Source organism: Malaya genurostris, chromosome 2 (assembly GCF_030247185.1).
Source record: "Malaya genurostris strain Urasoe2022 chromosome 2, Malgen_1.1, whole genome shotgun sequence".
NCBI classification, from domain to species: Eukaryota; Metazoa; Arthropoda; class Insecta; order Diptera; family Culicidae; genus Malaya; species Malaya genurostris.
In genome coordinates, this window is record NC_080571.1 from 256,401,795 (window position 1) to 256,414,239 (window position 12,445).

Genomic DNA, 12,445 nt, shown 5'->3' on the forward strand with positions numbered 1-12,445 from the left:
ATGGTTTAGTCGTAGATCCAAAATAGATCAGTCCAAATGAAATAAAACAGCGTTGCGAGCAATCTAAGGCACTTTACGTGCTCTGGGGCACATTTATCTTCGTTCAGATGTACAATGTCTGCAACAGTGGAACAATCAGGAGCACCGTTTATCATATCGATATTGTCAGACACAAAACGGTTTGCGTTAGCGACTCAATTTGCTGAGTAAAATTAAATTTACTATAAACTGGAATTAAGGAGCTTACTAACAAACAATTATTTAGAATGTTGTGATTGCAGATCGCAAAATTGTTCCAATCGCGGTGCAAGTGTTAGACCTTTCATTGCAAATTTCACACACAGTTCGTATGCGAGTCTGTTTATTTGTGCTTTGATTCGTCAAAGGTTGGTTTTTGAGCGGTTAGTGAAATGAAACTAAACCGTCTTAAAAAAAGAATGCTAGGTTCCATTTGGATCATTTTTTTTGGACGGTTTATATTTGATTCGTATTGACCCGTACAGATGGAATGCATGTACTTGAGATGCATGTTAATCAATGCTAATTTTGGAATTCGTACTTTTATCTTCGATTTGAGCTCGGAACAGTCCGAAATTATATCAGAATTAATAATTCCGTTGAACAAAGTAGTACGAAACTCCAATGTCCCAGTTCGCGACATTCTTGCATGTCGTTACCTTACATACATGACACTTCTTTGTCATTTCAATAAATCCATTGGAGTTCCAATTTAAATTTCATTTTATGGTAGACTGTTTTCTCTTCCATGAGTTCAACCAATAGCAAACTATATGATATTGAATGAAAGTGATGAACTGAACTAGTTATAAGATCATGTACAAAATAAATGTATTTTATTTAATGTAATTTAAAATAGCAACTCGCTTGATAAAAACAGTGTTTAGATTAACTAATGAATACCAACATACTAATATGATAATCGAAATGTATTAGGTTTAAAGTACTATGTATTGTGGATGACGGCGAAGAAAAATTTATGTATATTCATTATTTTTACGTTTCGTCTTCGACTCATCAGTGCAGAGCAGTTCAAATTGAACTGCTTAGTGCTAAACTCGGCAGTTCAATTTGAACCGCTAAGCAGACGTAAAGTTTCTGCTACTTACAGAACACTTTTTGTTTTGCAACGAAGTGCAATGTCTTTTCTGACGTGCCGAACGAAAACGTGTTTTCGACTATTTCTGGCCGATGCAGGTATGGTCATTTAGGGGTTAGCCAAATTTTGTGCTAGGGCACATAACCGTTTTCATTATTTTTACGTTTCGTCTTTGACTCATCAGTGCAGAGCAGTTCAAATTGAACTGCTTAGTGCTAAACTCGGCAGTTCAATTTGAACCGCTAAGCAGATGTAAAGTTTCTGCTGCTTACAGAACACTTTTTGTTTTGCCACGAAGTGCAATGTCTTTTCTGACGTGCCGAACGAAAACGTGTTTTCGACTATTTCTGGCCGATGCAGGTATGGTCATTTAGGGGTTAGCCAAATTTTGTGCTAGGGCACATAACCGTTTTCATTATTTTTACGTTTTGTCTTTTACTCATAAGTGCAGAGCAGTTCAAATTGAACTGCTTAGTGCTAAACTCGGCAGTTCAATTTGAACCGCTAATGTATATTGCCTATGAAATAAACAAATTCATGAGAACAAAAAGTAGTACGAAATGTTTAGAGATTAATTGAGAAATTTCAATTTAATTCCTACGGATTATTTATTGACTTTCATGATGCATCAGTTGAATAGTACATCAACGCAACTAGTCGGCAGTTCCGCCTCTAAGCATACGATTTCGTCAGGAGAGTGCACATTTTGAAAACGGTCAAATTTTTATTGAATGCTTTTCTGGTTCCGTGTACAGAGATCCTTTCGTTTCTGAAGGGTAGTCGAACAAATCGATTTGTTTACTTGAATCAGGGATGTCAGGTTCGCAGATTAATCTGTGTTTCACAGATTTGAATTTTTTGCACAGATTTTAAAACTGACACAGATTTGGTAGCGAGACCTTTGGTTTTTTTGCTCTCCAAATTGATTTTGAACTGCCTTGGGGTACGGAAAACGGTCACAGATTTTCACAGACAGGTTTTGGGTTTGATCACAGATTTTTGAAAAAATGACCTGGCATCCCTGACTTCAACTGTAGTCAATAATTCGGTAGTAACATGTGATTAGGGCATATCGCCCGATAAGCCCTTGCGAATGTTACAAAATATAATGCTCATTGCTCGGCTCTACAACCTTCATTGACACAATAATCGATATAATCTCGTAGATAGAAACCCAATCTACGAAATTGTGCGCAATATGCTCGAATTTCATGTTTAAAACTTGAGTAATGAGCATTATTTTTCGTAACTTTCAAAAGGGCATATCGCACGATATGCCCTAATCACATGTTAGTATCGAATTATTCTTCCAAACAATAATTATCACTTAACATATATCAATTCAGATATATAGCGTAAATAAATTATACTTCTACATAATAATTTCAACTTTTGTCATGGCATCGGCCGAGCAACTCGCCTTATCACAATTAATCAAATCAGTGCACAAAGAACTTCGTGAGTCGACCAAAACATCTGAACCGGATCAAGTTTGGAGAGATCACCTGAGCAATCAGAAGGTTCTGAATCAGTATGCCACGGCAATGCACAAGCTGGCCACCTGCCATTGGGACAAGAATATGCACGTTTCTAGTAAACAAGCAAACTGTCGTATTGAATGGGTTGTAAATTCCTGTCGAGAGTACTTTTTTGAACCTCGTTTGTTGAATTTGTTTCGTGAAAAAGAGAATAAGGTATACTTTTAATTGATCGACATGATTTCGCACTGAATTAGTAAATGAATTTTAGATAATGAAAGGAATTGATCCAGAGCAAGCTTCTAGTAACAATGATTATGAAGTTCAGAGGATCAGTATGCTGGATGTAGGAAGTTGCTATAATCCATTTGCAGTATTTCCAGATTTCAGTGTAACAGCAATAGATATAGCTCCAGCTAATGATACAGTCAGTTGCTGCGATTTCTTAGAATTTCCTCTAGGTTTGCATTCAGCCGACAGTTTCATGGGCTGTCATTTCGATGCAGTTGTATTCAGTTTGCTGCTTGAATATCTGCCTACTTCAGATCAACGACTGAAATGTTGCCAAAAAGCGTACGAAGTTCTGAAGCCCGAAGGGATTTTACTAATAATTACACCGGACTCTCGCCATCAGGGTGCAAATGCCAAGTTAATGAAAAATTGGCGATATACGCTTGGTCTCATTGGATTCTGTCGAATAAAGTTTGAGAAATTAGAGCACGTGACTTGCATGGTATTTAGGAAGGCTGTTTACAAGGAAGTTCCTCGAAGATGGTGTTCTATTCATAAGGAAACATATATGCAACAGGCTTTGAATATACCTCAAGACTTTAACGAAAGTGTGTTTAATGTCAACAGCAACCAACAAAATCAGAACCAATTTCTTACTGAAGTAGATGAAACTGAAATTAAAGATTTATTTAATGGACTACCTTTTGTTGACCACGAAATGTTCTAAAAAACTAACAGTATTCATTGATTTCATTCGAAAACAATACTCATAATTCTTCCGCAATTCCAGCGACGATAGGTACACTTGCTTTTAGGTTCTAGCACTATTATTGGAACTCAAATTTGGCGATATTGTTTGTTTCAATATTCAAACCCTCTTTTCTCACCAATTGAAGCAATCTGGTGGGTAAAATAACTACTCAATATTAGGTAATTTTTTGAGTAGCGTGTTGAAAAATGTACCCAATAAATTTGGACATTGGACTGATCTATTTTATATCTCCGACTAAAATATGTAAATCGCAACTGTGTTTTAATTTTCGAGCACGAATTCAAAGCAGATTTAGAATTGCTCGACAAACTTGTTTCGAGTTTTTCAGAATTTGAAACACGAATAGAGTACAGATTGAAATTTCAAGCATGTGTATGAATGAGAAAAACGTGATTAATCCACCTCGCAGTGCGATGATACCTTTTTTTTAGCAATCCGCATGTGTTTTTGCATGGATATTCCTCGCTCTTTTAGTTCTCATGACATTATTTTAATTATCGTCGTTTTAAACGGCAAATTGAGATTTTGATCACTCATTGCCCTGTAATGTCGAAACTACAAATCGTATCGAATTTCAATCTTAACGTGTGATAATCGATTGAACATTCCATAAGATGTCGAAATAAGTTTCACTTTAGAGTTTTTCGTCATTATTTATGGTACTTCCAGAGCCGGTATTCAGGAAATAGCATAACCCAAAATGATTCGAATGGTCATAAATTAAAACGCCAAACAATTTACATTTTCTATATCGGTATGAATTTTAAAAACTCATCATCTGTAATTCCAGAATCGGATAAAATTCACCAATTTTGTATGGGACCTTAAGTCCTTTAATTTGAAGTTTTGTTTTTGAAGTTCGATTTGGCCTTTTTGAGAAAATGATTGAGCTTTGAGAAACGATTCGATACTGGAACCGGAATTCTAAAATCGGTGTAGCCGAAATCAGTTAAATTCACCTGAGGAGTGTGTAGACATCTTTGGGAAATTGTAGTGCGAATTAAAATTTGTGGGTACATTCCGAATCCAAAAACGAATATCGCTTAAACTGACATAAATTTATTTGGTAATCGACTATCCAAATCTGCAAACCCAATAAACCTGATTAATTTATGTGAAATGGACATTTTTATACTAATCACCCTGTATCTCCTAAACCAGAAGTCGGATCTGACTAAAAAGTAAAATGTTTTATAGGAGTTTAAGACCTCTCATTTGAATCATAGATAATTCTTAGACTTCATTTGAATCTTAGATCGGTTCAGCCTTCTACGAGAAAAATGAATTGCATAACTTTAATTTCGTTTCACATATCATTCTGTGGTTCCGCAACCAGAAGTCGGATCCAAACGTAATTCAGGATCCTTGTTTGGGAGTATACTACTTTTCATATCAATCTGAGTTTGTAGAAAACGGTTTATTAAGTGAAATTATTTGTCACACACGCATTTGCTGATCTCGACGAACTGAGTCGTATTGTATATGGAAGTTTTGTTCTCCCAGCATTTATTGCTGTAAGTAGTTTAAATCAATATAATTATGGAATTACTTTCAACTCGAAAATGCTGATTTCATTTGGTTTACATATGCCATATTCGAACGATTATGTTGCCAAAAACGAACCGTGCTAAAATCGATCCGAGGCAAATTGTCATGGGACTTCGAAACAATTGTATGTAACAGTAAAAAAAATCGTATTTCACGTTTCTCCCAAGTATTGCTTTGCATTACGGCGCTCAAAACACCTGCTGCAGGAATAGGGGGAAAAGTCGCTTATACAAAAATTTCGATATCTCCGTTGAAAATGGACGGATTTTAACAATATTTGGCTTTTTGTAAAGCTATTGCCGTGTGGAAGTATAGAAACATACTCTGTTTTTAAGGTCAAGTGTGACAGATACTGTCAAAAAACTCAAAATTTTGACATTAAACTTAGTATAACTCAAAAAGTAAACATCCGATCTCAAAACCATTCGATAGCGTTCTGGGTGCCGGGGAGACCTTTCATTTGCAAGTGACAGTTTCACTTTGTTTACTTTCTTTTTCGATTATTATGACGAGATTATAAAACTTTTCTTGGAATAATACTTTTTGAAAGTCAAAGGTTCCGTCATTTTATACAAAGAGTTGAGTGATAAACATGGAAACCGCTAGGTTATTATAGAATAGAAACTAAACAAAGAGAAACTGTCACATGCTCTTACGGCCTTTTAGAAAATCAACCGAGAACTACTTAAAATTACAGGGTTGCGTACCAGGCACGACCGATCACGACGACATTATAAATGCTGTTTTCAAACAATCGACCAATCAATCAAAAGATTTAAATATAAAAACGTGAATCATCCACCTAGCAGTGAGATGAAACCTTAGTTGACAACACACATACGGACACACACACACGGAAATTTTTTCAGTTCGTCGAGCTGAATCGATTGGTATATGACATTCGGCCTTCCTAAAGTTTGAGCGAATTCTATACCTATTTTTATATATATAAAAAAGGTAAAACAGGTAAACAAGAAATTTCCGAAATCGAAAAAAAATTTTGGATGCCAAAAGTATTAGAATTGCATGAAACGTCGAGATTTAGTGGCATTTTTTTTTAAATAACACAAAATCTCGACGTTTCATGCAATTTTAAGACTGTTGGCATCGAAAAAAAATTTCGATTTCGGAAATTTCATAAACTCCCTCCTATGATGCTTTTTCAATATCAAAAATTTTCAAACTTTACCCGCTGGGCAGCACCCGTTACCCATGTCCAATTTAGCTCACATTTTGCATGAGGACTTTTTTAGAGGTGCTTAAACTTTTGAGCACTCCCGCTTGTGAAGAGTTCTGGCAACCGTAAGAAGGCTGGCTGCATTTCGGCTGCTGTCAAAATTGTCCAGGCAAAATTGCGTCATTATCTCGCCGTACGTGTCTTGTTTATTTCCCTCCTCTTCCTTTTTTTTTTTTTATTCGACTTCATTTGATATTCGTCAATCCCGCATGTACGTACAAAAAACGAATCTTGAGTAGTAAGAAAGTAATGTCATTGACAATAACATTTTCCATAATTAGTATATATGAAGGGCAATAACTTATTGCCTTTCATATGTATCTTTTATTGAAAAAATAGAACCAAGACGCTTAAAATGTAGAACCGATTCAAAACGGTTCTGCCAATCTTGTATGGCAAGAATCCGACAGAAAAGAACCGTTAATAACCGCTAGGCGAAACTCTCTGCCGGAAACGGTTGTTGCATTGTTGCCAGACTTTTGCCGGAATTCTGGCAGAATTCCGGCAAAAACGGCTGGCAGACATAGCCAGCCGTCTGGGGGAAATCTGCCCGCCGCGTACATGTGGGCTAGAGCTTTACGAAAATAAAGGTGATCCCAAAATGTTGGCACCCTTATATATAAGAGCGGTAAAAATCAACGTGTTTTGTCGGTTACGTCACTTATATCATCATATCTCCGGAACCAGAAGTTGCAGTCATTTGATCTTTAAACTTGATCAATGGCTCAATAGTAGCTTTCAAACGAGCCTAAGCTTGTTAAAATCGGTTCAGCCATCTTCGAGAAACTTGCGCGGTAAAAAAAAACAACACGTTTTGTCGGTTACGTCATTTATACCTTTATATCTCCGGAACCAGAAGTCACGGCCATTTGATCTTCGAACTTGATGAATGGCTCGACAGTAGCTTTCAAACGAGCCTAAGTTTGTCAAAATCGGTTCAGCCATCTCTGAAAAAATTGAGCGGTAAAAATATCTTCGAAAAGTGCACACACACACACAGACATTTTCTGATCTCGTCTGAACTGAGTCAAATGGTATATAACACTATGGGCCTCCGAGGCTTCGTTAGAAAGTCGGGTTTTACAGCAATTCTAATACCTTTCTATAGAGAACGGCAAAACACTACCTTTGTTTTTTTAAAGTAGTAATTAATCAATGTGATATAAACAGGTAGTGCAGACCACATAGCTTGCTTGCGTTGTTGATAAAAACATTGTAAATAGTTTGATATGATGACTCATATGAAAAATAAACATGCATTGATTCAATGTCAACTAGTTCGAGCGGTGCGACGAAAGCAAACACGTGTCTTTTAATTTTACTTGGCTTGCTGAAGCAAAGTTAATTTCACTAACACAAAAGAGTTATGTTTGCTCCACCTGTTTCTACTTCATTGGTAATTAATCGCTAATTCATCGAATTTCGACGGAATAAAACGTCACTTTTTCTGGTATAATTCAGGTTATATTTTATAACAAATATATAATTCCGTAGATGTATAATATATCAATTTCGTAACCTTAAATTCTATACATAAATTTATTACACATGTAAAATATCTACACTGCTCGCTTTCACTAAATACACAACTTATTCTTCAGCTGCTACATATGAATAACTCTAAACATTTTCGATTACACTGCATTACTATTCCGTTAGTATTTCGGTTCGGCGGACGATACCGAACTGTTTTTTTTTATTATCTGCGATATTAATAGGATATTTGTGATACTTCTTACACATAAAATTCTGCATGTATAGGTTCTGCGTTACATAAATGCACATCGCTGTTGGTTGGTTTTGCTGCTTTTTTTTAAATTTTTAAACTCCATTGAATTTCAGTACAGTGTCTAGTGTAGCTTGTTGTTTTCACAGTTCGGTTTGTTTTTTGTTTCATTTCAGTTGTGGTTATTGTTAATGGATAACTAATGGTTACTGTTAGGTTTTTCACTCCGTAAAATAAATTCATTCACCCTAAACTTTGCTTGTGGCAGTCTGAATTTCTGAAACAAGTTGCATTTTTCCCATTCTGGCACACTTCCGGCGGGCAGTAATGTGGCATTTTGGTTCCATTTGACAATATCGCTGACTACAGTAGTTCCGTTTCATTTATGACTCTCATCCGGTGTTAGTTAGGTTATGATTACGTGTTTTTTTTACTTTCCCTCTACAGCATCATCAATAAAATAGATACAAATTTGCACGGATGGTCGCTTTATTTACAGAATTGGCCAACATAAATTTCACAGTTTGCATTGACAACATTTCCGTTGGGGGTATCGCTAGTTGCGCTTGGTTGGTTGGTTGGTTGTTTCCACAGAAATACGCTGTTCGCGGTTTCCGCCCGCCTCGTGGCTCTCGCTGGGAGTTTGTTTAAAAATGTATATAAATGTTGACCATAATCTACAATGGTGCGCGGCTGACTAATTGTTTGCTGATTTCAAATATTTTATCTTCTGTTCAGCAATCCGTGCGATTCGCAAACAGAATCCGGATCTGGCGGATAATTGATGGCAGTTCGGTTGTTGATCATAAAATTTGGTGAAGTTTTGTGCGATTTCATCGCATCTTTTTTTTTGTTGGTTGGCACTTTTCCCATTATGGTGGACAGTTGCGGAAAGGGTCAAAATGTGGTCATTTTTCATTTGTAGGTTTCAACGATTAGCTTTGCCATACAGTGATGTTTAGTGTTTAGTATTTGAAGAGAAGTAGTTTAGCAGTAATTTTAACACCATGGGGAAGTGATTAGACAAAGTAGTTCTACACACACAAACAGTAAAAACGGGCTTCTTAAAAACTACAACCGAAATAGTACGATAAATTTCAATTTGAAATTGTTAGACAGGGCTTTAGTAGGATCCTTATTTTTTTCTGACAAATAATTCAACTTATAGCGTACGTTCAAGTAGAAGGCATTTCAGTAAGTTCGTTAATTATTTTTTAAATAATTTTTAAATTCATCCGTAAATCCTTTCAGATTTTTAAAGCAGTAAAAGAAATGTTCAAACATATTAAATTATCACCTTGATTTTCTTGTAATCGGAAAGTACTTAACTTACGTGGATAATTTATTTACATAAACAACAAATAGAATTAGGTCTAAAACGAGTACAAAGAATACAGAATAGCATCCACGGTCAGTCCGTTTTCAACTACAGTCAAGATCTATAGAATAGTTGCTTTTCCGATTGGTAATTTCTATACCAATTACATTTGGTGTAGTTAGTTTTATCTGCAAGTTACAGTTGCTTCGTTTCGTCTGCTTCGATTAGTAGAAATTGATTGGTTAATGCTTGTTGCTCACAAATGTGCCTATTTCATGTTTATTTACAATTTCAGTCTTGGTTAACTCTTCATTTTCGTTTTTTTCTGAACCGGTTTTATTCGACGTTATTTGCATACAATAAATTTTACATTTATTTTCTTGTTTGAGATTTTAGAGAACTTTGTTTTGAAATTACGTGACAAAACTAGAAACAGTTTAGGGGCTTAGCTAGAAATGAATGGAAAATATTTAATAAGGTAATGTTCGATGAACTACTAAGAAATGTTAAAATGCTAAACGTATATATTTGAAAGTTTCATCGGAAAACCTAAATGATTCAAACCAACTGGAAGTCGTGTCGGTCTAAACAGGGTTTGAATTGTTAGACTTCTGGAACTGGGAATATAATCGACATTCAGTCGATTAATTCTGCAAAGGTTTATACCGATCTCTGCTATGATGTCTCCACTGATTCGAGCTGTACTACTGTAATTGGTTCGAATCGCGTCCGCGAATCAGGGAGTCACGTTAACTATTTATTACATCGCCTTAGTGCTTTCGACCTGGCATTTACGCAGTTAGGTAAAGTAAAACCGGCGAACTGAAACATCAGGTAGATAGATTGCATGAATTTTGACTACGCCAATTGTAAACTGATAAACTATATTGCCCAACGCGGTTTCATTGCCCTTAGGGCTACAGAAAACCATCGACTGGGAATAATACTAATTTAAATAATAACAGTTGATTCCGCTGGCGTTCGACTAACCAAGTTGCTCTCGTTGGCAATGGAATAATATTATATAGCTGGAATCGTTGGCGGCTATATTATCGACTTAAAGCGAAAACCGAACAAACGACCGGCAACCAGGGATCGAGTGTTACAGAGTACACATTGCCATTGCAAGAATAAGCACTCAGTTGATGATGAGAGAAGGGAATTCAAACCGAGTCCGATAGAGATAACGATTTATAAATATTTATAAAGATTGACTTGACCTATATACGTGTCTAGAAGTGCATCTTGCGGCGAGTTGCCTTTTGCCGATCCGATCCTATGCATTGATAATGGGGCGGCTACCGGTCTTTCAGTGTGCGGCAAAGCATAGCGTCATGAAAGAAAGCAATCACGTGCCAACCGCCCACGGTGCAATTTTATTGGCATCGGTGGCTGATGGGTTGATTAGAAATGTTTCAACAAATCAATGTTATGTTTTAAATTCAAGCAACTTCTAACTTCGGGAAAACAAACTTCTGAAGGACGAAACGAAACAAAAATTTATCCGCTAACTGAAAAGCGCCTTTACGGTTACGGTAGGAATTTACTGCTGCTTATTACGTTAATGACCTACAGCCAGGAAGGCGTTTGAATCTCTTGTAGTATGCTAACAGCGTCGTGACGGCCCATATTCCGGCAGATTTCGATCAGATTGCAAACGGCATTCAAATCGCGGTTTCGGCACTCCCACAGGTCCAGGATCTGGTCGGTGGGCGAGGGTTTCGTTGCAAAATAGGCCAGATAGCGATCCACATTCAGATGAGCCGCCAGCATGCGCCAGTCGTTGCCCTTTTGTGTGGGTGGATCTAAGCATTTGCACAGCTTCTTCTTCACCAGTTTCGTTAGGCGGAATTTGTCAGTGTTGATTACGTTGTGCTCGCCGGTCGCAGAATTCGAACCTACACTGCAGATGGTCATCGTTTCGAAGGAACTTGACGAATGTTGACAGTTGCTGCCATCTTTCGAGAGAGGCGTAAACGACGATATACTCAAACAGGACGGTGCAATGCTGAATCCACTGTTTTCCTGAATCGCTTGAACATCAATCTTAAAATCACACTTGTCGTGTTCCGTCCGACTGAGAGTAAAGCTACAGTGCAGCGTAGAATTACTGTTGTTCCACACGTGGGAAAACGGGATCACTTGTCGATCACCGAACGGCTTTGACTTCCAACCTCCCACACATCTAATATCTATACACAGATCTTGACTATTGTCCGAGAAATAGAGTACCGAACTTTTTCCAAGTACGACTCCCCCAATTTCCTGTTCACAGTATCGACATCGTTCCTCCGCTCCCGGATTATCCTCCACGATGTAGATTCGTATACTAACGTCCGAGAACTCCGGTACGGTCGAAGGTCCGCAGATGAACATTCGCAGTTTCTTGCATGCCACTCTTTCTTGTATATCGTTGGCAGATTCTCCTACCAACACATACTTGCCGAATGCCTCTGCCAAGATGTATGCGTACCGTTTATCGATCTGCACGAAGGCCGGAGTGTTGATGTTCTCCTTACCGAGGGTAACTACTTCACTCCACCGGGTCGCGCTGTCCGGCGAGTGGTACAATGAGAACTGCCAGTTGGACAAATTCTCCGCACAGTGAGGCACCTTCAATACGATCGATTTGTGTATTTTGGTGTCCGGGGGTCCACAGCACACAACCGGACTGAGGCAGGTTATTTTGGAACCCTGACTTTGGATCGAAAACTTATCATCTTTCACGATCGACAGGACTATGTTTTGCTTCTGATGCTTCGAAGCGGCTCCTTCGGGGACCAGCAGGGCAACGGAGTAGGTGTTGAGCCGCATCAGTGCCCCGGCCAGTGTTAATGTCATTTGGGTGCAATCGGTAGTACGAAATCCGGCTGCTGGCTGATCAAGGGTTGATGCCGAAAGTGCTGAATTGGCAACTACCGCATGGTCGTAGTTGGATTCTCCAGCTGGAAATAAAAAAATGAAATTAAGTTAGTTTGAAACAGGTATTGAGGAAACGGTTCGAGAATTGTTTTGTAT

The 12,445-nt window shown here is 37.7% G+C and overlaps 2 protein-coding genes across 3 annotated transcripts in view; one reads left to right on the plus strand and one right to left on the minus strand.

The window, feature by feature from the left end:
* The first annotated feature begins 2,233 nt into the window (after positions 1 to 2,233).
* LOC131432995 (S-adenosylmethionine sensor upstream of mTORC1) lies at positions 2,234 to 3,561 on the plus strand. Its single transcript, XM_058599700.1, has 2 exons — positions 2,234 to 2,811; positions 2,867 to 3,561. Exons 1-2 carry the CDS (start codon positions 2,515 to 2,517, stop codon positions 3,551 to 3,553), a joined length of 984 nt encoding a protein of 327 aa, XP_058455683.1. The 5' UTR covers positions 2,234 to 2,514; the 3' UTR covers positions 3,554 to 3,561.
* A 4,264-nt stretch (positions 3,562 to 7,825) lies between these two features.
* LOC131429611 (netrin receptor unc-5-like) overlaps positions 7,826 to 12,445 on the minus strand; it is a 532,527-nt gene continuing 527,907 nt past the window's right edge. For both annotated transcript variants that reach the window (XM_058593842.1, XM_058593841.1), the window contains one exon: positions 7,826 to 12,372. In XM_058593842.1, coding sequence (XP_058449825.1) covers positions 10,997 to 12,372 — 1,376 coding nt within the window. In that variant the 3' untranslated portion in view covers positions 7,826 to 10,996. The remainder of the gene's footprint in view (positions 12,373 to 12,445) is intronic.